The sequence below is a fragment of the Puntigrus tetrazona genome, chromosome 9 (assembly GCF_018831695.1).
Source record: "Puntigrus tetrazona isolate hp1 chromosome 9, ASM1883169v1, whole genome shotgun sequence".
NCBI lineage: Eukaryota > Metazoa > Chordata > Actinopteri > Cypriniformes > Cyprinidae > Puntigrus > Puntigrus tetrazona.
The window spans coordinates 10729040-10756473 of NC_056707.1; the positions used below are offsets into that span (position 1 = coordinate 10729040).

Sequence of the window (27434 nt, forward strand, 5' to 3'; positions counted from 1 at the left end):
CTGAGTGTAGTTCATTAAAAAGATAATACACGTGGCTAAATGTTAAAAGTATCGAGGAGATTTTCACTCCGCACCGGCCCTTTAAATGTAAATCCACTTTTAGGGATTTACGTGACGTCATTTCCTGAGGGAAAACAGCCGCCCCACGATCTTTCGGACCGGGAGGATATCAGTTACACTTACCTCCAAAAACATAAGGTGCATGGGCCACAGCGCGGCGTGGAAGATGGACGTTTCCAAACACAAAGTTGTTTATTGATAGCGGCCGAGACTAAAGGACTTTCCCCCACCGGCGGAATATCAGTCAGTCTGCAGTAAGTACCGCTTTTGTCTCTGGTCCGAGGATCAACAAGTGGATTCGCGCCGCTAGCGCGCTCAACCCCGAGCCGCGCGCGATAGACATCGGGACCACATTAGATCAGTCGCTACAGCCGCGTTGTAGCATCTAGCTAATCGCGTTACTGGATGAATGCGGCATCCGCAGGCCGTTCAAAGTGAATTGTACGCATGTTTTTTTTCTTAAGCAAACAGGTGTCAGAGGAGTTCGGTTAGTCAGCGCGTGATCGTGAGCCGCTCGCTACCGTTTAGCTCTAAACCTCAAACAGAGCCCGCCTGACAGCAGCGTTAAACGTCTGGCGCTTTGTCAGGCGGTGTTATGAATATTTACTATACTGGAGCTATAGTTGGTGGGGGTGAAGGTGATTTTAGCTAACTGCAGTCGTAACTAGATTCCCTAAATATCATACCTCGTTATTTTACATAAGAAGTTATGGTTGTATTGACGTAGCCGTTGTTTTCCTTATTGTGGTCTTGTTACAGATGCTTCGGTTAAGTAACGGTTATTTATTCATTCAAAATTTGAGGTAAACTTTTAGGAGATAAGGTGCCTTCTGTTGTGTAACGTGCTTATTGTAGATTCTGCACTTGAATTGTGGTAATTAAATTTTTTTAATAAAGTCATTTGTAACTGAGATTTGTTTCTTTTATTCCAGGCTGGACTAAAGAATCGTCCCGAACATGCTGAGCTTCCTTCGCCGGACTCTGGGCCGGCGGTCCATCCGCAAACATGCAGAGAAAACCCGACTCCGGGAAGCCCAGCGAGCCACGACGCACATCCCCGCGGCTGGAGATGCCAAGTCCATCATCACCTGCCGAGTGTCTTTGTTAGATGGCACAGATGTCAGTGTTGACTTACCGGTGAGTTGACTAACACTAACAAGTGTGCATGTGTTGGGTTGACCGTCGTTTTCATACACCAATCTGTTCGGTCAGTTCTTGCCCGTCACGCTGGTTGTAATACATTGTTTCTTGGCTGTATTGTGCAACTCAAGAACAACACTTAAAAGTTTAAAAGGTGACCTTTATTAAAGCTCAAGGTTGAATCCTAGACATTAATTCTGACAGAAACTCACCTACTGAGTCACGTTGATACTCCAGTATGACAGAGAATGCTCTCCATTGTTCACTGCTATTTGAGTCTTGTTTTCTTATTACATAATCCTGGGAAAAAAGTACAGTGAAACTAGACAATCTCTAGTGGTGATTAGAGATGATGCTTGGCACTTTTAACACACGTGAGTCTAACTTTCGACCCTGCCTCGAACTGATGAGATGCAGAACTTTCATAGACGTTCTTTTGCTTGCAACCAATGAGTCAAGCCCTCACATAAAATATTTGTGACAAAGCCTGATGCTGTTTTTACTTTGATTTTAATGTAAACACTCTGTGCATGTGAAATGAGAAATGGTGCTCTCAGGCTGCCCTATTTTCCTGCCAGTGCATGCATCCTAACTATAAACCAGTGCATCATATTTGATACATGAATTTGAAAACCTGCTACACAAAGTCTGCTACGTATCTTCTGATCCTGCTTCATAATTCATTCTATTTTAGCAGACAAAGGGCCTTTTTATTAAGTAAACATAAGAACAAAATTTTTATGTTTTATAGGTGCAAATATGTTTTTTTTTCTTCACAAAATTTTATATTTTTCTCAATTCGGGCTTCGGAATATTATTCATCTTCCTCTTCTATGAATGTTAACTTCATGTTCTCATTATATTGGGTGCCCACCTGGTTGTTGCTCAGTTACAGGAAGCAAGCTATAATAACGTACTGTTAGGCTGAGTACTAATTCATATTAAATTTAAAAACTTTTTTTCTGTTACTTTAATGATACCATGCTTTAAATCACCCATAAGCTTCGTCAAGGGCGAAGTGTCAGTGTGACTTTAAATTTTAATAATGAATATACATTTCCGTAAGCAGTGGCAAGGTTATTTTTATATATTATTTATAATAGGCTACTTTATTAAACTAGACAAAGGATACATGTGTTTGTACTTAATGCAGTTCATCTTTTTGTATGTTTTGCGTTATTACTTGAGGTTTGACTCTGACTTGTAAAACTGTATGATGATTCAGGCTGTGCCCTCAAGCCCAGGTCTCCGAGATCTGACCCAGATGCTTGTCATTCTGTTTACTGATTAGCCGTAATACCATCATCCCTCTTGTAGCATGCGGCCATTGGACTGTGTGGGCAGTGAATGACTTGATCCCCTGAGCTTCTTTATGTCTCTGTTTACACTGTTGCTGAGCCTCTGTTAGGTATTTCCTTGACCTCCACCTGAATGTGTTAGGTTTGATGTATGACTTGAGTGTATTGTAGAACTCATGCATGTTTTGCGTTTCTCCTTGTAGTTGCTAACTGCAGTTCAGTATGTGGACTGAGACCCTGTATACACCTGGTATTAGCATGGGTTTTGTCTATCCAATCACAAGTGGACAACCATTCAAATATCTGACAGTGCAAAGAAAATCTAAATATTGAGAAAACTGCCTTTAAAGCTATCCAAATAAAGTCCTCAGCGTTTTTAGATATTTATGGTAGGAAATGTGCAAAATATCTTCATAGAACATGGTCTTGGGGGTATTTTGACCCATACAATGTATTTAGAGCTATTGCAACAAATATTAGTGACTGGTTTTGTGTTCCAGATTCACATATTTGCTTTGGGGTATCAATTTTAGGCATTTATTAATTATTAATGCAGTGTGGAAAGTCTAATAGATATGAGTGGTTTACTGAGGTTATGTTGCTCTGGTTTGATAAAGATCAGTGTGGTCTCTGGGCTGTTCACTGTAGATTACAAATGGCCTGTTTGAGGCTTGGCAAGGAAATAACCAATGCAAGCGGGATTCACATGCCGTAGTAGTTTACTCTAAGATCTTAATCTGCCTTTATTTCTCCTTTGTTCTTATTGTAGATAGCTGGCACTGTTTTGTTGTTGTTTTAAAGGTTCTCTCTGATGTGCTGTACACAAGGGAATGATGAGCATAAACTGAACTAGCGATGACTGACTGATAAATTAGAGGATGAGTTCCCAACTGCATAACCAAGAGTAAACAACTCCACCAAAGACATCAAACGAGCAGAAGCCAGTCTACATCACAACTGGAAAACCTAAACCTAAAGGAGGTTTTTGGCAGGATATTAATTCTAAATTATGCACCTTTAAAAAAGCATTGCCGAAACTGAATGAACTTCATTAAATTTATGTTGTTGTGGTTTTTTCTGGTCTCCCGTTTATACAATTTATGCACCAAAGTACAGAAAACAAACCATGACACATCTCTAGAGGCGACAAACTGGTTGTTTAAGTACTATGCGGTTAGAAAAGAGACATAAATATCTTTACAGTTTGCAAGCTGCACAAACATGCAATGACCATCTGGTGCATCTCCAAGGAAAAGCTTTTCAAACCGTCACCCCGGATACCCATAAATACTGAATTGCTGTTTTACTGGCCAGTGTGGAGGTGGAGGATTCAAGTTCAATTAATTTCCTGGCTTGACACTCTTGAGGAGTGAAGCCAAGCCTAAGCAGGAAAGCACAATATCACAAATGAGAAGCACGCATTAGGGCTGGGTCAACCTGTCGGTCCGCTAGTTTATTGACTTTTATGAAGCTGTACTATTTTATAAGTGCTTTAATATAAGAATATATGGCCATGTTGACGCAGCAACAGAATGTGGTTGTCAGTTCTGTTTAATACAGTTATGTTTACACACAATATGGTAGGTTGAGGGAGTGACAACTGCATTCTATAACAGGATTCACAGACATACATTCCCAGGGCTCCCAGCCACATTCTCAAACCCATGCTGCGTGAAAGGAACCAAACTAGTTGTCTATTATGTCATACAGTGCAAGAGAGACGCTCTACTGCATAAACGAGCTCCTGCCGTGTGTTGTGGTTTCTGTAACTTCCACTGATGCGTCACTATATGAGCCGTGTTATCTGAAGGCTTTCACCCAGCCAAAAATATAAAAGCTGCTGTAGGTGAAGGAAAGATTTGATGGATGCACTCATAGTTCAACGAAACACTTGCTACTTTTATGGTTTTATGGAATTCGCCATCTTGGTGTCACCATGGTTACTGGTAAGGAATACAAGTTTGACTCCCACTGCACGTTTATACAGACAGTATTTGAGAAGCTACTGTAAGTTGCTGTGTGAACTGGTGACATTTTTTGAAATGTGGTTGTCGGTCCCAAAATCTGATGGTGTGTATGCAGTCTATATGTGCAAACTGCTGACGGTGTACTGTAAGAAAAACATTGCTCTGATATTTGAAGTGTCAGTACTTCAGAGGATGAATTTAAAAACTTATCCGCACGATAAACATACTGACGGAACTAAAAAATATATTGATGAGAGAGGGTGGTGGATGTGGGTTCAGAGCAAGCAATTAAACATAGTGCTACTTTCTGTCCTGCTTGCTGGAAGCACACTGAGGAATGTAACTGCGCCTCCAAAGGCTGTATTTTGGCCTAGCAGCCTGGAAAACCTCAGCTGAACAATGTGAGTCCTGAGCCTGGGGTTCACTCAAGCTCACAATGGACTCTTTGTCTGCATTCTTGCAGCTCACTGGGATGCTTTGTACACTATGCCAACTCACTGGGGCCTGCGTGAGCATCCGGTGCTGTTCGCCTGGGCTACAGCTAAACCGGCCGTCCCAACTCTGAGTGCGGCAGTTGGGTGAGACACTTTGTTTCATACATGGAGATGCTAGCGTCGGTGTACCTGTCCATAAAATACTTTGTTTACTAAACCATTGCGTTTAGTTGGAGTGGTTTGTTTGCATTGGATCTTGTGAAAACAAGAAATTGAAACTTCAGACAGTTCACGAAATGACCCCTTTGTTAATGCCTTTAGTAGTAAGGCCTTGAGAAATGTTTTTATTTACGTCTTCAGTGGCTTGATGGGATGCAGAACTATACATTTGAAATCAGACACGGTTAATTTCAAAAGGTTGAGCTGTTGAGGCTTTTTCAGACGAAGTCAGAAGAGTTCCTCCTGCGGTTTGGAGGATTTTTTTTACATTGAAATGTTCATTAAACATTCTATAGGCATAATGGTTTTTATACTGCATAAACATGTATGTACTATTGTCCTACATCAACCCTGCACCTAAATCCTACCCCTTATAAGCATTTTGAAAAGTGGGATCATGAGGTAATGTCCTCAATCACCTTCTCCTTGTAGTACCCATGTCATTACGCACACACACACACACACACACACACACACACACACACTTTAAACTATTTTGAAAGATCTGAAGGTTTTGCTTCAGATGTTTGGAACAGAGAAATGGTTTTAGTCAAAGCTAGATTGGCCTGCTTGGCCAAGTCCTTATCCACTGACCTGCTGTGTCAGTGCTATTGCAAGCCAGTACATTTAGTTCCAATACACATACTTGGGTATAAACAAGAATAACGTTTGCGTAATATTGCATACTTAATATCAGTTTAAAGACTATGCGTGTGAGGCGGTGGAGTATTAGGATTGAAATCATGTTCTCTGTCTCCAGAAAAAAGCCAAAGGTGCAGAGCTGTTTGAACAGATCATGTATCACCTGGACGTTGTTGAGAAGGATTACTTCGGCCTGCGCTTCATGGATTCAGCCCAAGTCCCGGTAAGAGCAAAAGAATTTCTAGATGGTGGATGCAAGATGTGCTTTGATATGTAAGCTGATTTGATCTGATTGATATGTTTAAATAGTCAACACTTTCTCATCTCCAGTGTAAATGGTTGCATCACGATTAAACCAGGACATACATTGCAGAAAGCTTTGTTGAAATTTTTTTTCCAAAGCTACATGCAAATGAGTACTACAGCATTTCACAGAGCAAACTTGCAGGGGAGGTAGACAGAGGTGTGGGGGAAGGTTACTAAAATGTATGTGGGCAGCGACTGGAGGCAAAGAGAGTTGTAACATGCACTCTCAACAAGTTGTTGTATGCCAGTCATCGTTGATGGGTGGTCTTTATGATGTGGTTTGAGTCAAACGCAACTCCCAGAATTCCTGACTGTTTAGATGGAGGTTTTTTTTGTTTCCTTTGCCCATCTAAATTATAGTAGTTTTGGTGCATTCCCAGCTTGCATTGTAGACTGATTTTACTGCACAGAAAGTAAAAATCAGTAGCTTTTTCTCAATCTTTTTTTTTTTTTTTTTTTTTTTCTCCATTGTCTTTTGTAGTTAATTTGCTTTAAATTTTCTGATGATTTTCCAGTAGCAATCATCATTTATTAATGATAATTTATATCATTATATCAGTGATAATAATTTATCACTTATTAAAAAGAACTTATGTACGCACATTCTGATAAACCTTTTAAGAATAATAAAATATTGAGTCTGCAAAGAGCAGCATACAGAGCTCAGGCTAGTGCAGAGTCTTACGTGAAAGAGGGAGGGAAGAGCGTGTGAGGAATGTGTGGGAGAGATCGAGACACTCTATTCTTCCATCAGCATGAGTGCCTCCACCCTCCCTCCCTCCACATTGTTCATGCATCACCCCATTAGAGTGGCCCAGCTCAATAGACGCTACAGAAATTTCTAGTGTTTTCAAATTATGCCCACTAGTCAAAGTGACTGATGAATTAACTTTTTTTTTTTTTTTTTTTTTTTTTTCTTTTTATAAACCATACTACTATTATTATTATTTATTTTTTGTAACAAGAATGTTGTTCCTTCAACATGTGACAATATTTATTTTCTTATATTTGCAGCACTGGCTTGATGTCACCAAAAGCATCAAAAAGCAAGTCAAAAGTAAGTAAAGTGCTGTTCTTACCACTGAACTCACTTGTTGTTGTTGTTGTTTTGGACAGGTTTGATTAGATGAGCAACTTTTAAGGACTGATGCAATGCACTCAAGCATTCCTCCATACAAAATGAATCATGGTTATTTGCTCAGGAGCTCTGTTCCAAATCTTGTGGGCTGCTATACCTTATGTAATTAAGGTAGGCAGCTTACAAGTTTTGGGAACAGAGCAACATTTTTCCTTAGTAAAGCATTAACCTTATACCAACAGATATTTCTAAAAGGACTATGTCTGTAAAGGGCAGGTGATGATGAACCATGCATGGAAACTCATTCGCATGGCATGGGGGGTGGAGGGGTAGGGTGTGTGTGTGTGTTGAATTGTGAAATTGTGATGTTTTATCTTGTCGTGAATATAGCCATTGTTGCTGGCAATGGCGTTAAATCATAAATAATAATAATAATATTCTTCTAATAATAATAATATTACTGTTCTGTTCTGCAATCTTTATTGATAATGATTTATTTTTTTTTCTCCACAAACTGTACACCTTACTAGAAACATTAATTTCTAGGCATTTTGTTGAACATATGTTATGTTCTCTGCCTTTTGCCTTGTTTTAGTTGGACCACCGTATTGCCTCCATATGAGAGTAAAGTTCTACTCCTCTGAGCCCAACAACTTACACGAGGAGTTAACAAGGTACATCCTGTTTATACCATTACCAATCTACTAATAATCGTGCAACTGTTTCACTCACTCCTCATCTTCATTATCTCTTGTAGATATCTCTTTGTACTACAGTTAAAACAGGACATTCTCAGTGGCAAGTAAGTGAAGTTATTTCATTGTTAAAAATTAATGTTAATCGTCTGCTTATTTAAGTTTGGCCTGCATGAAATATGTTTTTGAGCAGTGAGTTGTCTACATTGGTACATCTGATGCAGTTGCTTTAGAAAAAGATTCATAAGCCTTAACGTTTAGATGACTTTGCCTAAATACATTGGATACCCTTTTGTTCCAGGTTAGAGTGCCCATTCGACACAGCAGTGGAGTTGGCTGCATATGCTTTACAGGGTGAGTGACAGAACTGTATGTTTCTTAAGATCAATTCAGAAAATCTGTGATTTGCATTACCTTTCTAAATTTTTTTTTAGTGCTCACATTATATCAAAAAGGTCAATTTCTCACTGTTATTATATTTTAATTTAATTTGTTTTTCCTCAAAAGTCAACATACAAGAAAACAAATTAAATTGTTGTAAGCATATTAATGAAATTGTTTGATTTGATGTACTCAAATTGTTTTTGCCATGAATATAGCGATGAATAAATTCCAAACAGGGTTCACAACAGTTTTTTTTAGTGTGAGTCTGAAAGACTAACTAATCCCCCTCTTCCCCCTTTGCTCTGATCTTCTACATAAATACACAGCACTCTGCTTGCATTTAAAAAAAATTATGCTGTTTTGGAAACAGTCATGTGATAAGGTTTCAGTGTCATTTTGTTACATCTTTTATCTGTTGGAGAGAACGATTTGTCTTCTTTCTTTCTGAACTAAGTAACATTATGACAAATGGCACAACCACAATATCTTTCTAAAAATAAAAGCTGGTACAGTTCAGGTCATGATGGAGCATTCTGTCCTGATAACACTCAATTTATACAAAAACAAAATTGCCGAATTCTGCCGAATGTTGTTTGTTGTTGAGCTGTGCAACCTTGCTCTTTCAGCTGAATTGGGTGATTGTGACCCAGCCGAACACGGACTTGACCTGGTGTCAGAATTCCGCTTTATCCCAAACCAGACAGAAGAAATGGAAGTAGCCATTTACAACATGTGGAAGGAGTGCAGGTATAAATAAGGGAGCTCATTCTATAAAAACACACCTCCTATCTTTTAAGTGCTTAGAGAAGAAATATAAATGTAAAGCAGGTGAATGAATGTCAGTGTGTGGGTCTTCACCTCTGACTCTTCTTGGATCTTTCCTGTCTCTGCTGTTGCTCCCGAACACTTTATATGTGATTTATGACTCATCACTGTAACCTTGACGAGCTGTAATTTGCAGCAGATGTGCAGCATCTCGGGTTGTTTATTTTTTTTATTTAAATTTTGCTCTAACCTGTTTCTTGCTGATGTTCACAGGGGCCAAACGCCAGCACAAGCTGAGATAAACTACCTAAATAAGGCCAAATGGTTGGAGATGTATGGAGTGGACATGCACATGGTCAAGGTACGCCTTTGAAACATGATAGAGTGTTACATTCAGGATCTTGAGGGGGACTCTCTTCAATACCAATATATCCAAAAACGTATCTGTTCTTTATGTTGCTGTCTCCTCCAGGCACGAGACGGAAATGAATACAGCTTAGGTCTGACCCCCACCGGAGTGCTCGTGTTTGAGGGGGAAACTAAAATTGGGCTGTTTTTTTGGTAAGTGCTCCCTCAACAGCTTATAATAGCTGAAGTGTTGTTTCTGCATCATAAAGTTTGATGCATTTGTACATTTTCAGACGAAGAATAACAATAAAGTCAAGCTAGTTTCCTGTAGGTCCTTGAGTCTTAAATGCAGTTTTATAAAATTTATGGTAACAAAACTCTTAGATATATTACATGGTATGACAAAGTATTATATTTGGAGACAGTTAAACGGTTATTGTGATATGGCTTAATGTGATCTCCCTCCTCCTGTTTAAATGAGCATCTGGAAGTGGTTAATCATAGACATTTAAAAATAAGTGTACTGTTGTGTTTCAGGCTTGTTTTTTATTAAAAATCCCACATTAGGTATTAAATCAAATTTTCTTGTCATTGTTATTTTGGCAATACAATACATTATAGCTGGTATTTAATTTAACAGACTCTTGTGGCTTTTAACACTTTCAGTGTAAAGAATTCACTAGTATTGCAACATGTCCTGTGGTCAATCTGTCTTTAAAATCATTATTAATATTGGTGCATAAATCTATTTCAGTGCATAATAAACAAAACATGTCTTGAGTATTTTAAACTTGCAGTTTTGCTGATAAACATTTAAATACTAATTGAATGCTGAAGTAAAATGTTCTGAGATGCATCATTTATTTAACAATTGCATCGGTTCTGAATCGATATACTAAAGCAGTAAGCTCCAAAAGCTGTGGTTTATAACGGATAATTGGTGTTGTTAATGTTGTTTAAGGGTTGATAAAACCCACTTAGCTGTTGTAAATGCACTAGAAACCACAGCGTCACTGGGCTTATTGCTTTTATAAAATATTTATTCCATGTATTTAACAGTTTCACAAAATTAAAAAAGCTAATAAAATGTAACGTTAATAACATTTGCAAAACAATGTAGTTCCTCAGAAATGGTTGTGGTTGCAACAAAGTAATTGCTGAGCAATACACAGTTACAGGAACAAAGAGGTGCATGCTTTGTGAGTTATTTACAACAGCTTTGAATCAAGGCTCAACTCAACCAATCAGAATCAAGGATCCAAACTATCAGTTTACTAAAGTGCAAAACTTAAAGGTTCTAAAAAATCATTGATTTTGATGTTTAAAAAAAAATGCAGACACTTTATCATTAACCAAAAGTTTAGGAACGTTTTTAATATTTGCCCTCCAGTCTTTCTTTAGTAAAGGTAATGACAATGGCAGATTTATCTAAAACAAACTGGTTGTCTGCACAGGCCCAAGATCACACGTCTGGACTTTAAGAAAAGCAAACTCACCCTGGTAGTAGTGGAGGATGATGAACAGGTAATGCAGGAGACAGAAGAGGTAAAGATACATCTCGCCCCACACACACACACACACACACACACACACACACACATATATATATATATATATATATATATATACACACATGTATGGGTTCGCACATCATACAAACACTTGACTTTAGTGAGATTTAAAGCTTATATCAACATGTACTTTAAATTTGTCTCGTGTGTATTTATGTTTATGCTTCCATTGCGATGTAGCAAGAAATTTTGCAGTTTATATTGTCATTGTGAAACGTGTTTATGCATCCAGGAACAAACCACTTTGTGTGTAAGAAAGTGTGTGTGTGTGTGTGTGTGCTTGCTAAGACACTTGGCATCTCTCCAGCTTGAGTTAATAAATGACAGTCTCCCTCCAGGCATGCCTGGCCTCTGAAACACTTCACACTTTATAAAGCACTGGAGCTGTGAATGTGTGGACAGAACTGCCCATCACTCTAAGTTTAAAACTATAATACCAATGTCAGTCAAGGCACATGATGAACAGTAAAGGTGTGTTTTTGAATTGTGATTAGTACACAGCAGTATGGGTTTCTGTTGAGTCTGTAAGTCTGTTGTAATTAATTCCAGTGTTAATTCAAACAGGATTGTGACTAATATGTTTGTCTCAGAAAAATGTCCCCATATGATGATGTTAGTAGTCTCTGTCCTGTATAAGACTACAAGGTCTCCTTGAGTGGTTTGTCATAGCATAGGTTGGGCCTGTGCATTAAAACTGATTAAGATTCAAACAGGGTGCATAGAAATTAGATTAAGCAGCTAGAGATATCTGTTTTTTGTCTTTTCTACCAGTCAAAGGCTGCTGAATGAAAGCTAAGACAAATAACACTTGCTTTGTTATAAGTTCTAATGAGTTGTATCAAAGACATCATCCTAACCTAGATGAAAAATTAAGGACTGCTTTGAAATATTCTTTCTGAAATATTTTTTTGTTACAAAAACCCATTGATCTGCTTCAGAGGACATGTGATAACCCCCGAAGGCATATAGATTAGTTTTGTCACAGTACTTGCAGTTATCTGATTCATGGAGCTTCAAAATCATGGCCACCATCCACCAGCATTACCAAACGTGGAATGCCAGGATTAAAAAAACCAATTCCATACAGTCTTTTTTTTTTTTTTTAAGCCAATATGTTCTTAACATTTGCCATCATGCTCTTGATTTTAAATTTGTATGCTTTCTTTATTCCTTTTGTAACAGCAGAGGACAAATTAGTTGTACATTGCTCTTACATTTTGACCTTCGCTGTAGGGGAAAGAACAGGAGCACACATTTGTTTTCCGCATGGATCATCCAAAAGCTTGCAAGCATCTGTGGAAGTGCGCTGTAGAGCACCATGCCTTCTTCCGCCTACGTGGCCCAGTTCAGAAGAGTTCAGCCCGCTCTGGTTTCATCCGCATGGGCTCACGTTTCAGATACAGGTATGCTTTTCTAGAATTATTTAGTCATTCGTTCATTCATGAGTGGCACATATTAAAACAGAGGAAAAAAATCTTACAGATCCCAAAGAAACTGTCAGCTTAGTATACATTTTAGCCAGCCTTGTGGAGACAAGTTTTGCATGGCCAAGAACCACTCAAATCTTTTTGAGGTTACTTGGTTTTGTTGGAAGCAAACATTTATTGATGTTTGCTATGTTAGATTTAATATTTGAGTGTTAATTTGATGGATTTAATTTTTTTCGTTTTGTCTGCACTTTAACATCTGCAGTGGCTTTTAGTTTAAACCCTTTCTAATTATTCCCAGTGGTCAGTTGAATGTAATTTTCTTTTCCCCTGGTTGGAGACTTCCTGTTTTTCCTAACGATATCTGCTGCTAAGTTGTAAATCATAGCATGGTCTGCTCCAGACGTGTATGGGTTGTCCTTACTATGGAATTGTATCTTATCTTCAGCTGCCAGCCTGGAGCATTGACACTGTGCAGTTCAGCTCCCTGTTGGTCAGGCTTTTTGTTTACCTGCACTTATTTTAGCACTTGCACTCACTTCAAAATTAACCTATTTTTTTTACATCAATGAATTCACTTATCTTTGATTTCCCTTGTACCCATCTCTCTCTCTCTTTTTTTTTTTTTTTTTTTTGTTTAATTGTTCGTCAATGCTGGACGATCTGCTTATTCTCCAAAGAACCGTGGCTTTTCTCTTTCAGACAACATTACACTTTCATTGCACTAAGCCTGTAAAAGTAAATGCCTGCAGTCTTATCAAGTCAGCAGGGATTTATCAAAAAGTTAAGGATGTAAGTGTAAGTGTAAGTGATGTAAGTGATGTTCATTTCTTTTACTTCTGGGAAGTGGGAAGACAGAATATCAGACAACTAAGGCCAACAAAGCCAGACGATCTGCCTCTTTTGAAAGAAGACCAAGTCGGCGTTACTCAAGAAGGACCATGCAGAACAGAGGTGAGAAAATATCAATATGTTGTATTGGGCGATTCATATATTTAAAAAAATATAGTAAATATTTCAGACCAGTAGGGTTTTCCTCCGCATTTATTTACTTATGCGTTTTTTTGTTGTTTTTTTGGATCCCAACAAGTAATGGTCCAATTAGTTACAGTGAACAAGTCATCACTTAGTTGTTTTTGTTATTTTTAATTTTCTCCAGTTTTTTTGCAGTCTTTCATGTCCATTTTCGCTTCCTAAAAATAGTTTTAATCTAATCAGCTTTTGTTTTTAGAAAACCCTTCTCAACAGCTTTAAATCAAATATACTATTTTGGAGCCCCGACACTGAATCACTTCCATTCTCATAATTCAGCTTTGTGATCTTACATAATAACATGCTTATTTTTTGTTTCCCCGCAGGTCCTAACAAATCCTCAGAGTAAGTATTTTACATTCCTGCATTGTGCAATGGAATTCTTATGGCTCTCGTATAGTGATGAGGTGACTTCCTGTTTCAACATCAGTCATAAAGTATGTGTCATTTGAAAGCACACAAACACTGTTCATATCTGTTCAGAGCTTCTATGGGCTCAGCTATTTTACCATTAGTGTATGCTAGTATATAATGTAGTGTGTACAGTGATCGTTATAAATGCTGAATGATTTAATGCCCAGAGCCTTTTTATTTTGTACCAAAATGGCCAGTAAGGCAGTCAGTATTGTATTGAGAGTTGCTTTTATGATTTTATTTTACAAGCATTGTAAAATTGTTTTGCTTTACAGAGATGCTTTTAAACAATTATTTTTATTTTGAGTTGTTTTAAGCATGGTTTGAATTTAATATTAGACATTAAGTGTTAGTAGTACTATTTTTTTTCCATTCTTATTCCAGGGGCAAAATGCATCACTAGTCTGTCAGCTTAAGCACATGCTGTCAGACTGAGTGTTCCACTTTAGTCTTATAAGCACCCCTACTTAGACTGTGATGCAGCTGGTGTTAGTTTCAAATGTGAACAGCATCATGTGCTGGCACTTTTGCTGTGATGATTTATGGGAAATTTTCTCACGGTGCGACTAATATAATAATGCTTCAGAAATATGACCGTTTTACTTATTCATCATCCAAAACAACATCAGGAATGTCTTGGCTCACCATTATCCAGCGTTGGTTTGAGTTGACCACATTCTCTGGTCACCTTTTAAAAAGGTCTTTGTGCTCCCTCCTGAAGTCAGTCAACAGTAGCTCATAAACCCTGATATTAATTTTAATGTCACTTGAATTTGCTTCTTTTCTTCCACAGTAACCACAATAACGGAGTGAGTTCAGGCTTAGAAACAAAGGTAAAACATTATTTCTCTTAATAGAAAAATACAGATGATACTGATAATACCGGCATGTTAGACTAATTTAAAGGATCATATGACGGTGAAGACTAATGGCTGCTAAAATGTTAGCTGTTCAATTATACCAATTATTAATATTTTAAAATGTACAGTAGAAAACACATTTTAAAAAATTGTACCGTTTTGTTGTTTTTTGATCAAATTAAATGCAGCCATTGTGAGCATAAAATGAAAAAAATCTTATCGACCCCCAAACTCACAGATCACAGTTTTAGTAAGAAAAATAAACTTTTATGAATTTGACTTGGAAAAAAAGAAACCTGACACATACATTTGGTAAATTTAGTTTATTACTATGAATGAGCAAGTTTTTTGTTATTGTGTATATACTGCATATTTAGCTCATTTGGCTTGGAAGCTGTTTTGCTTTGGCCGAGTTTTTGCAGGAACTTAATTCATCCCACACTTTTTTTTTTCTGCTCAGCCCTCCCATACTCGGCCTCCCTGGTCCGGTATGCCTGTGGTCAGCAGCACACCCTCTGCACCAGGTCCTATGGAAATCGAAACCCTCCCCAGGAGCCCCGGAGGCAGCCAATCAGACAAGAGGAGGTGAGCTTCTCACAATTTTAATGCAATAAGACCTCTAAGCAGGTTAATCTGATTCCCTGCTGTTACTTCAGGCCCCCGCACAGCCAGTTAACATCACTTTGGCAGAGTGCAGCACTTGTATAAATGATATATTTGGGCTGTTGGATGCTGCTGCTGCCGCTGGTGTGTTGGTGAGCTGGTGTGAGGTTGTGGTGCTGGCTGGTGACTGGTGCTGAAGGTGCTTCATGCTGTTTAGCTTTGACGTTGAGCAGATGGCTGCTTCAGCACAGGAGAAAACTCCTGCTGGGCTGACAACAACAAACTCTCTCTTGACGTGAAAGGCCTGGCTTTCTCCCGTACTGTCTTTTTTTTCCATCTTGCTTTGTCTCCCGAGGCTGTTTTTGGGGGTATTGTTGTGCTGCGCAGAGCTTTGCTTTAAACTTGAAATATTGAAAAGAAATTAAATCAGACGGTGGGGTTGGATTATCGTGTGTGTCGGATATTTTGGTCTGTCTTATGAAAATTTGATCCACACTGCTTAATGTTATAGCTATTTTTTTTTGTCTAAACTTTGTTCTAGTCTGATGTTCTGAAACCCCAGTGGCCTTTTCATAAGGCGAGGTATGTACACTCCTGTTTTAACCCTTCATAGACTTGCTTCAACCAATCAGTGCATTTCTGAGGAAGTCTTTGTGATTGGCTTTGGATCAGTTATTTTTTTCCTTTGGCTGCAAATCAGTATCAGCATCAGTTCTTGATTCTAGTCCAAACCGTCCAACCCAATCAGTGGGGCAGACCTGTGATCTCAGCTGGGAAATTGTATAGTGGGGTGTAACAGCAAGCTGAAATAGTCAACTTTCAGGTTTTGGCTTTGTGACTGTCCTGTCTTCTCTTTTGTCAAAACTAATACAGATAGTCTCAGTACTAGTACCTTTTCTTTGGCAAGTTTAGGTGAATCAGGTGAACATCATTTTCCGACAACAATTTCTAACTTGAGTTGATTCTTATTCATTTATATCAGTTCTCCATGCTAACAAAATACAACCCACCTCCTCTGCCTAACCTAGTAAATAGACTAAAAATACTTCTTTGCCTTCATTTTCCTTTAATCAAATATATTTTGTTCTTTTAAAATAATGTAGCACTCCTTTCTTGTCACTTTACTTCTGTCTTAAGATCTGCTTTCCAATTACCTTGCTATTTATTTTCTAACAGTAACAATTATTTTATTTGTAATTTTAATTACAAGTATTAATAATTTAATCAGTATCAGTAAAAAATTAATTGGTGCAAATGATTAATTTATAAATAGTAAGCTTTAAAATAGTTTGTACAATAATAAAGTATAGTTTAAGTTTTTACTTTTTTTTTTGGAATATTGATGTTAAATATGAAAATCATTGTTTCATGTACCATTAACGGTGCACATGGAAAAAAAAGTTACAGAATCTTCTAAAATGTTCTTGTCCTTTAAAAATCATAATGACAGAAGTCATTTTAGAAGAGTAAAATGTACTTCACCTAAATATTGAATAAAATTATTGATGCTACATAAAAATTAAAGGTAATATTATTATTATTATTATTATTATTATTATTATTATTATAAAAGAATAAAACCATAAAAGAATAAAACAATTTTTTGGTTGCATTGCTATTTGCTCAGTAGTTTGAATGTTAATTATGTAAATCAGTTAATCAAAATGAATATAATTTGTAAATCTAATCTGAGATGTTTCTTGTTGAATGCAATGAGAACAGATTCAGGAAACATTTACTTGTAATAAACTAATCCCTCTTTTCTAGATCAAATCATTTTATTTTAATCATTTGATTTTTAGTGTGGACGTCTGTTCTGTCTATGCTCTCAGGCAGGTAGCTAGTGAGAAGTAGTGCAGTTTTTCAAGTGAAATTTCATAACCAGGAAATACCTTTTCTGTGGGGCATTCAAACTTAGCCCCCTCCTTGTTCTTTTCGTCTTCTTTCTGCCCTTTTTCGACTTCTGCACATCGGACTCTACAGTAATTCTGACCTTCATGCTAACACCCCCCCCCCTAGTCCCATCACTGACACCAGTGTGACCGACAGGCACCTCCTCTCATACACGGATGCTACCACAGCCCCTCCACCCCCGCATTCCTCGGATACAAACTGAACTCCAGGGAACGCCGGGATAAAAGGCATATTCTCTGCCTGAGATCGAGCGAGACTACCTGGGCTAAAGTCTTCCCCTCGTTTTGTCCTTCCCCTCTGAGACTGAAACCAGCCAGAGAGATGAGATAACCTTCATGACAAGCCTGAAATCTTTGCTGTGTCTGTACTTTCAGTTAAAATGCCTTGGTTATTGTTCAGCCAGCTTTGTCACCCAGGAAATTTCTCCTGACATTTACTTTGGCTATTTATTTGACATTTCAATTATTCTTTGATCATCATAACCACACTTTTTTTTAGGCCTGCTGTACATTTAAAACAAAGATATTAGACACTTTCTACAAATAGGGTACAAAGTAGGGCGTTAAACTATTAAAAATGCAGCAGCATTTCTAGTGAAAGAATGTACATGGATTTTATGTTTGTCTGTACATTTAATAAATATTAATGAGATTTTATTTATGAATATTAAACTTAAGCTTTTAAAAGAAACTAAAAGAGCAAAGTGGGCAACAGTCCTAACTAAGTAGGGATTCTTTTTTAGTATGGACTATTTCATGTAAGTGAAAAACTCATTCTTATTTGTGGAAAGTGCCATTATAATATCTTATTTCAGTATATCTTTGTGTGATCGTAATGATCTGATTAGTTCTCACTTTATGTGGTTATTTGGGCTATTGAACATCTTATCTATTTGACGATGTGTAGTGCAGCGTATACTGTTTTTAGATCTGTCTTCAGTATACTGTAACCAAAGGATATGCATCTTACATGACATTTAAGATGTTTGATTAAAACTAACAAACAGAAGCAACAACCCATTTCAGTTTCTCTTGAGGTTTTTATTGTACATTTCTGTGAATTACATTATTGTCATGTCTTAAGGTGAAAGTTTTTTTTATTTTACTTGTGTATTTACACAGACACTGAATATTGAATAGTGCAAAGTGGTTTTAGTCAGCATGGCAAGGAGTGACGTGTCCATTATTAAGCCTCCTTTGGAAGTCAATCTCACTCTAGTCATTTATGGAATGTGACTCTGCTCCCTCCCTCAGTTTACTCAGGAAGGGAACGAATACATTGCTTTTTGCGATTCTAGAGGCATTACTAATGTGCGTGTGTGGTCTTTTTAATCTCGATCTAGTGGAATGCTTGTGTGTGTGTGTGTGTGTGTGTGGTCAGTTGGCATATGACTGTGTTAGATAATGGTTCCGTTCCTTTTGTGTTCTTCAGTAATGACCGTCTCTGCTCATTTTTGATTGTAAAGGCTTGATTATGCCGAGTGTTGTGCAATACACCAGATACAGAAATACGTATTTATTACACAACCATTGCCCAGCACCCGTCTGCTTTTGACCATTTCAGGGTTTTTTTTTTGTTTTTTTTTAACTGTAACATATTTGAAATGTGATATTGTTCTATTGCTTTGGTGTAACTTAAGTTTTGGCCCGGCCTCAAGCATTTTTGTCCAGGTGAGTCACATTTGCCATATATTTACCAAAGTGGACACTGTTCGAGCAGCATATACAGGGTTACATCGTGTAATTGACAGATGGTAATTAACCCTTTCATCCTTCACAGCGTGCCCTTGGTGACTGATCTTTTGGAGACGTGCGTAGATGAGGTTCTTGGAGTCCCTGTTCCCATGGCGACAGCAGAAGAAGTGGGACCAGGTGCTGCTCATTCCACTGCCAGCACGGCCACAGAGGAGACCCTCTCTTTGACCGGTGAGTTAAAACATTACAGACACAGTGGGAGGCAATGGCAGAAATTGTGGACAGTGTTTTCCTTGCATTTTTTTTTTTTTTTTTTTCTTCTTCATACTTTTCATGTATTTTGTTTGCAACAATTAAAAAAAAAATTTGATACATGTTATACATCACACAATTGTATGTTATAGACATACTATTGTAATCTGGCACAGAAAAGGGATTTGTAGTTTTAACTAGTAAAAAGTAAACACTGTTATTGTGTTCTTCCAGAATATTTCACTTCTGAATAATAAATAACAGTATTGCTTATACCAATCCCACACACACTAGTTGGGGTGCAGTCGGCAGTCAGTTATTTAAAAACATTTTCTTTTCATGTTCTCAATTATGTCTTTTGAATGGTAGAATATATTTAGTATATGTAAATTATATTTAAATTCTCTTCTATTGAATCTTTAAATTGATACCTCAAGTCTTTAGTGGCCCAGTACATCTTTTTTTTTTTTTTTATAAAAATAAGTAACATAGGTTAGCTGGGAAAACAGTGTAGATCTAGACTAAATGTGGATGTACATTAATTCATGTCCCCCCCCAAAAAATGGATTTAGCATTCATCAAAATTAAAATGGTAAAATGCAAAAAAAAAAAATGCAAATCTGATAAAAAAATAGAAACAGAAAATAAAACAGTTTTTTACTATTGCAGCAGCTAGGGATTCATTCAAACATTCATATATTTAAGGATTAAATTACCATCTACATGCTTAGTCTTTTTTTTACTTAATATATTATTTGATTATTGTCTGCACAGTTAGTGTTTTCATGTTTTGCCTATCTATTGTGCGCTCTGATTATCCCCAGAGTGAATGTTTTAATACATGCACTTGCAGATGTTCTTCCATCTGTCTTGTCTGACCTCTCATTGTTTAATGATGCTCGTTGAATCTGTTCTCGTCCACAGAGGCTGCAGCTCGGCTCAAGCAACTAGAGATTGAAAACACTCCAGTGTCTGCTCCAGCCAGAACCAACGTCAACCTCAACATGAACAACCAGGTCAGTTCAGCCATCCGGAAGACCCACGCACACACGGAGAACAAAGCTTCTTGTAAAAAGCTTGACATAAACGTTAAATGCAAGGAGCAGAGATTGTGTTGGCTACTGGGCCACTCTAACCTCAGGATGTACTTTAAATTAATGTTAATAGAAAAGATGATTACGGCAGTCATTGATCTGTCTCTATATCCTTTCCAGCTCAGTGCCATTTAAGGCTATAAGGAACTGATGATTATTTTAGCCTGAGCTATGTTTATTTAAGCAAAAAGACCGAAACACAGTGCAAACAAATTCATAATCAGAGCACATGCTTCGGTTTGTGTGCAGGAGGAAGTGGCAAAACTGACAGAGAAAAGTTTGAATAGCGTGGGCAGCAGCCCTGTCCTGAACCAGCTCAAATGTCCTGAGGAACTCAAGAGCAACATCCTGAAAGCTCAGGCAGAGGCAGCACTCAAGGTATTCAAGCGCTCTCATAGGCCCCATTTACACATGATATTAATATTTCTCTCCACTCGGATAGTTGGCTGCTTGTCTTCCTCAAAGGAAGAGTCTCTGAGTAATGTCTGCGTACATGGTTTACGACGACGACGTGTTAATATCAGGTACACTGAGGAGGATGCATGAAGTTCTTGTATATATTTTGTAAATGTTCATCTTTTGTTTAGGATTCTAGAGATGAACTTGGACTGACTCCAGACAAGAACTGTAACCTGCAGGAGGCAACAACCAGGTAGGCCAGAAAAGGGTCCTATTCAAGCTGTTGCTATAAAATTCCCATGTCATTATATACTTAAACATTTGAGATTTGTTCTAAAAATGCCTAAAGCAGTCAAACCTGTTCATTAGAAGGGGAAGTCCCAAATTATTGTAGCGCATTTGACTTCTTTTAACAGTGAAAAGATGTGTAGGGTTGGTGGTAATACCTGTCCGTCTCTTTATCAGACTGATGGGTCGTGGAGGCCGTATGGGCAGCACATCCTCTCTGCCCGTGAGTGGGAGAGCGGAACGTCAGGAGTCCTGGGACCTGCTCAAGCAGCCCGGCCTGCTGCCCTGTTCTACCAGCAGGTGAGTCCCCAAAACACAGATCCTACTCCAAGTACAGTGAGAAGATTGGACTACAAAGAAGAATTGCTTTGTTGTTTGAGTGTGTGGATTAAGACGTAGTAGGGCCATGTGAGTGAGCCTGCGGGCCTGTAATCCTCCTGGGACAGAGTCTGAGGCAGTGGAGCACAAGCAGGCAGGCAGAAACTGGGGCACACCGAGATTAAAGGGGCCACCTGGTCCTTCTATCAACATGCCAGGACTCGTTTTATTTCTTCTGTACAGTATGTGACATTACACTGCCATTCAAAAGTTTGGGTTCATGTTTTGTACTCCACCTGTTCCAAAAAATGTATATTGATAAGAAGTAATAAGATGCACTAAATCAGTATGCTAGATTTAATTTCTGAAAGATCATGTGACGCTGAAACCTTCAGTAATGACTCCATCTTTCCCATCACAGGAATAATGGCTGGCGAATATACATTTTGGATTTTACCAAATTAAAAACAAACAAAAAAGTTTGCAATAATATTTTGCAATATTATTGTTTTGACTGTATTTTTCGTCAAATACACGCAGCCTTGGTTTAGCACGACAGACTGACCCCAAACGCTCCAACTGTTAACTAGTAAGAATGTTTCCAAAGAGGGAAAAAAAATTGTGCACTTCAGTGTCATAAAAGTCAGTTGATAAATTAAAATAAATTATAAATAATTTTCACAGCATTTCACAGATTGTTCATAGACACGTAGTGTCCATGTTCCTGTTATTGAACCCAGAGCATTCCTTAATGTTGACTGTGATTTAAAGCTCACTGTTGCCATCTAGTGTCAGCTGTTGATATGTAGTTACAGATGGATCATATGGCTGTGGTCTGCCTGGAAACACGTTCTTATGTAACCACATGTACTCATGCCACAGATTGACTGCATGATTAGCTCTGTACACTGATCGGCAACCACTCGGCTCTGATTGTCACATGATAAAAGAAACGTATGTGAAATGAGCGTCTTAATGTGGAAAAAACAAAATCATCTGTGTAACATCACATTGACAATTAGATGTCTATACAATCAAATGTACATTATGTGGCTGATGGTTAAAATTATGTGACGCGAAAATGAGGTTTTATGGAAAGGAACCAGAGTTTAAATTATAATTCACTACTCATGCCTACATCGTATGCTCAATTTGTAGACACCATAATTATGGGTTTGATACACAGGGAACACACACTGGCAAAGTCATTTGCCAAATGTATAAATAATTTGTACCTTTGCAATGGTACAAATTTTGACGACTGTTTGGATGGCAGCTCTGTTCTGGTGGGAATCATCCAACTGCACACGCACACGCACACACACACACACACACACACACACACACACACACACACACACACACACACACACACACAAACCCATAATCAACAGTGATCACAAAGTGACCCCAAGTCATTTCCTCAAACACTTCATAAGAGGCGTTCATAAGGTTTCATTCAAGGGTGAACATTGTGATTTCCTTTGAATGAACGCTAATGAAAAGCTTGAGAGGTGCTTTGAAATGCTCAAAGGTTTTTAATGTCTTTGTGCTCATTTCCAGCGCTCAGAATTCAAAAGGGTTGTGTCCAGAGCTCTTCTCAGACATGGTTCATCATCACGCTGAAAAGATGTGAATCTTTTTTTTTTTTTTTTTTTTTTTGGTCAGGAAACAAGGACAAGAACATTTTCACAGTTACAGCCGTCATTGTTTACAGCAGCTTCAAGATTCGGTCAGAAAAAAGGCTTGAAGTGCATTTGTTCATGAAAGTGCTCATTCATTGTCTGTCCTCAGCCTGGAAGACAACGCAGATGACTTCATCTCTTCTGTACCGCTTCTGTCATCAGATCCAGTGAATGAAGCCCAGTCATCCAAGGTAACATAAGTGGCTTAATATCATTCCAGCTGCTGGCACACTGTAACAAGAGTCCACGGCAGCTGTCAATACACACCATCATTTACTCACCACTGAAACATGTTCTCTTTTTATTAAATCTAGCACAATATCACTTTGCTTTTCTTCGGCTGTCAAACATTCATAACAGCTTGTTGAAGTTTCGCTGTTTACTCAGTAGTTCATCAGGGTTGCTGCAGTCATAGCAACTTGTAGTTAACATCCCTCAACAAAAGTCAAGAGAAATTTTTAGCTTTTGGATTATTGCAGAAAGGCACAGACAACTGGACTCTGGGCATATATATAGATGTATATGTATCTGTGTAGTAGTTTATTAATGAATACAGAATAAAAAAAAATAAAATCTTGACTTTGTTAACCATACTTCAGGCATATAATCAAGACCCCACTGACTTTGAGATGATGGAACTCACAGTGCACTTATTTCTAAGTTTCAGTATTTATTCCTGCAACACAAAACTATTGGGACTATAATATTAAGTTTAAACCATCATAGAAACCTGAGGATGGATTCTCTGGACTTTTGCATTTTTTTGCTAATAATTACAAAAGCATCGCATTTTGCGATGTCTTTCCAGCCTGCGTCGACGCATCCTGCAGGAAATGCAGACTTAGTCATTGAATGTGCTTTTGGTTGGCATTTGCTTTAGAGCGTGTGGCTTTTTACGATGCAGGTCAAAGTTCAGGATCCTGAGCCGCTGACAGCCCCTCTGACTGATAACCTGATAGACTTCACAGACCCCATTCCTGTAGTAAGTTCAGTACTGCAGCTCACAATATGCTTGTCACGCTTGTAGTAAGCAAATGTTGGCTCTGTAATTGCTTGTATAGCACAGTGATGCCCGTTCTCTTAATGTTCTATTAAAATATTTGATTTGACAGGTGCCGGCTCCCAAACCCACGATCACTCCTCGATGGATCATTCCAGCTTCAGCACCTATAGTGAGTTGACCTCTTTAATCATTTTAATGAAGATATTACATGAAAATGAAATCTGATAATGGATTGATTGATGCTTTGAATGTGATGCATTTAATATGATTTAGCAACTGACTGTAGAGTTAATTTTCCTGGTGGAGACTCCAGTAGAAGAACAGCAGCTTTATCTTAGCATGTACACAGAGATGCCTTTTCATATTTCTCTGCAGTTCTGTAGGTGCACTCTGTAGATGTCTAGATTTTAGAACGAGCTTTCATATTGGGCAAATGATGTTCCCTCACTAACAAGTCACGTGCTCAGTGGAGGGTGCACTTTGGTTACCCTGACTTCTCTCATTTCTAGTAGTTGATTTAGTGACTGACTGTCCCCTTGCTTCCTCTCTCACCTCTAGCAGCCTGGCACCTTTACTAACGGCCTCCTCGACTGTACAGCAAAGATGTCAGCATCTCACCATCCTGAAGGGGCTGCTGTTCCCTCCCTCCCCCATCTCTCTCACACTCACAATGTGATTGCCACAAGGTTCGTTTCATCCCTGCTCCGTGACCTTTTTCTGCTCTGAGGACAACGCTCCTATTACTTTCCTAAGCAATCGGAATTACCATTTTCAGCTTGGTAGATGATAAAAAGCCAAGTTTTAGACAAGATTCTTATGCTCACCAAGGTTTTATTTGATTCAAAATACTGTAATTTTTTTGTTTTAATTTTAATTTGTAATGTATTCCTGTGAAAGCTGAACCATTTCTTTTCATTATTGCTGGAGATTCTTTGATATGTATAAATAGGTGTTTACATTTCTAATATCTTGTTAACATATTTTATTTTATGCTTACACCTATTAGTTACTTAATAGCATGGGTATCACTAAAATATTAGCCATTTATTAGTGCTAATTAAGCACATATTAATGCCTTATTCTACATGACCTTATTCAATATCTCTGATTCTACCCAATACCTGAATTTAACAACCATTAACTATTAATAAGCAGCAAATTAAGAATTTGAGTTAAGTCATAGTTAAGAGTTAACAAGTATTACCTATTCTAAAGTGTTACCAAACTCTTTTGTAACATTTTGAATATATTTACTGCAATTTTTGATCAATTTAATGCATCCTTGTTGTGAATGAAAATACTTTCTTAAAAAGCAAACTGACCTAAAACATATGAACAGTATTATTTTTTGCATGCAATGTATCACTTTCAAAACACCATCGAAGGTTTTAGTTCAACAAAAGTTGCTTGAACTTCAAACAATGAAGAGGAGTTGTTGTTTATATTTGTTCTCAATTGATTTCAACAGTATTGTGGCTCACCCAATCAAGGACGACAACCACAAGCCCAAAGGTCTGCTGACCACTGAACTCTGAGAGCCAAGTCTTGAGCACATGCCCAGCACCTGTCACTGGACCGTCAAAAGTTTTCCTGGATTCCAGTCAAACACATTCCACTGGACTCTGGGCATGCATGGGGCTGCAATTTCATCTACAAGAACGCTGTCTTTGGACAGAGAAACTCAACGCTCAATGAACTCCGTTTCCGTGCATAAAGGGCTAACAGCAGGGTCCGGTTTTTGGGGACCACCGTTTCTTTTATAACTTTTATACCTCTCGAGTGACTCTATATAGACCTTTTGGTGTAGCAGAAGCACACGAATGACCTAGTCCTGTTGTGACGGGATGTTTAATCATTTAGAACGTCTGATCCACCTGCTGTCCACTTCCTGTTCCGATCTCCTCTGATTGGATGACTGTGAAAGAGCTTGTGCTTCACTGTGGATCACAATGCATCGCCGACTGTTTTTAGAACTGGAGTAGTTTTTCTTACAGAAATTCTATTTTTTAATCTTTTTTTTTGTTTGTTTTGCCTTTCTCTTGCTCTGCTTTTCTGTGTTTTTAAGTAGTCACTTAAGTACTGTACTCTAAACTGCACAGCTGATAGAGCACCGTCGTGTAGCTTTGCGTCACAAAGTCACTGAGCCAAGATTCGCTGTTTGAATGTTTTATCAATGCTGTTTTTATCCAAACACAGTAGTTATGACCTGCCTTATTTTAATAGCTCGTATAAGATTGAAACATACACGGACATGTTACTACAGTGTGATTTGTCATCTACTGTGTTTAGTCGAATATTTCACTGTGTGTTCTGCGTAGTGCGTAAATGCAGTTAAGTGTGCTTCACTGTGTTGTGTTAGATGTCATGTGAGACACGGGAGCAGCTGAGACCTCTTGTCACCCACCGGCTCAGGCTACAGCAAAACTGCGAAGGACTCGGACCATGTAAACAAACTACTACGATATTATCACTGTGATCCAACGAAAGAGAAATGATCACCATCCGCAATCTGCGCCAGTGCTTACTGCAAATGAGAAGCCTTTCGCGGACCCTTCTTTCTCCGATACAAATTCAACAAACATCTGCTGCTTTTTTTCAGGATACTGAAAAGTACTGGATCTGAAATCACTGGGATCAAATGTTTGGAGGTCGAATTTGAACTTTTTATGTAGTAAAATCTTGTAAATAATTATTTGTCGGATTTCTGAAAGTTGTTTATATGGTCTACCTGTTCTGATTTGCTCTGACTTTAGTGGAAGTGTTCAGTCACAGAAGGCAGTTACTGGAATCTGTTGATATGCTAATTAAGTCTCACACTGTAGGCTTATTTACATACCGTATATTAATGATGTGTAGATGACACAACGGTGATCTGTTTATATCAGTACACTGACTGTAAGCCTTGTCATTTTGTATACTGTGATATTCCACAAGTAAAGATATTTTAACATTGTTATTAGAGGGGTGTGTGTGTGTGTGTGTGTGTGTGTGTGGAGAGCGCAAGAGAGATGCTGTTGAATTTAATCGTAATGTGACTGAAATGGACATTTTTATTATTAATTTAAATGTTAGAGTTTGCTGGCCTAGTTTTTCCCTTCTAATTCCTTGCTTTAATGCAACTTTTTTTAATGTTGCTAATATTAATTCGGAATTTATGAGTAAACCTATATGGCTTAAACATAAAATACAAAAAAAGTAATTTTAATAAACCTTGATGATGATTGTACTTTAGGATTAAACTGCGATGGATTTGATCAGGAAGAAGAAACCTTACACTACATTCAAAAGGAAATGATTAATTCAAGATAAGTGCACTAAAATATTCATTAAATAATTAGTTGTGCCAAAAATAAATAAATCCATAAAAACCATTACTCTTTAACGACAAACTGTCATAACCTTGCGCGTTTCTTTGCTTGATTCCATCTAGAAATGGATCCGTCACTTCCTGGACTCATAGCTGCCATAGTTTTGCTCAGGCAAAACAACTAAACGGTAGAAATAACTCTAATAATAAGTCTACATCAGTGAGAATCTACGTGTA

The 27434-nt window shown here is 37.9% G+C and overlaps 1 protein-coding gene across 5 annotated transcripts; it reads left to right on the forward strand.

Annotated features, from left to right (window-relative positions):
* Window positions 1-122: 122 nt before the first annotated feature.
* On the forward strand, window positions 123-26846 carry epb41l5 (erythrocyte membrane protein band 4.1 like 5). 5 transcript variants are annotated; one of them, XM_043248755.1, is made up of 26 exons: window positions 123-314; window positions 993-1197; window positions 5879-5983; window positions 7081-7123; window positions 7740-7818; window positions 7902-7946; window positions 8141-8193; window positions 8850-8970; window positions 9262-9349; window positions 9461-9549; window positions 10791-10881; window positions 12141-12310; window positions 13182-13288; window positions 13693-13711; window positions 14574-14613; window positions 15101-15225; window positions 18937-19082; window positions 20028-20119; window positions 20447-20575; window positions 20785-20849; window positions 21062-21184; window positions 22997-23078; window positions 23792-23869; window positions 24000-24059; window positions 24449-24576; window positions 25359-26846. In XM_043248755.1, exons 2-26 carry the CDS (start codon window positions 1018-1020, stop codon window positions 25423-25425), a joined length of 2325 nt encoding a protein of 774 aa, XP_043104690.1. In that variant the 5' UTR covers window positions 123-314; window positions 993-1017; the 3' UTR covers window positions 25426-26846. The 5 variants fall into 5 exon arrangements, with proteins under 5 accessions (XP_043104690.1, XP_043104691.1, XP_043104692.1 ...); XM_043248756.1 differs by having other exon boundaries at window positions 24452-24576; XM_043248757.1 differs by having other exon boundaries at window positions 10791-10860.
* The last annotated feature ends 588 nt before the right edge of the window (window positions 26847-27434 follow it).

Coding starts and splice junctions, on each gene's coding strand:
- epb41l5 (XM_043248755.1), top strand. CDS start 1,018: ATGCTGAGCTTCCTTCGCCGGACTCTGGGCCGGCGGTCCATCCGCAAA. Junction 1,198..5,878: donor ATGTCAGTGTTGACTTACCG/GTGAGTTGACTA, acceptor CTCTGTCTCCAG/AAAAAAGCCAAAGGTGCAGA. Junction 12,311..13,181: donor GGCTCACGTTTCAGATACAG/GTATGCTTTTCT, acceptor ACTTCTGGGAAG/TGGGAAGACAGAATATCAGA.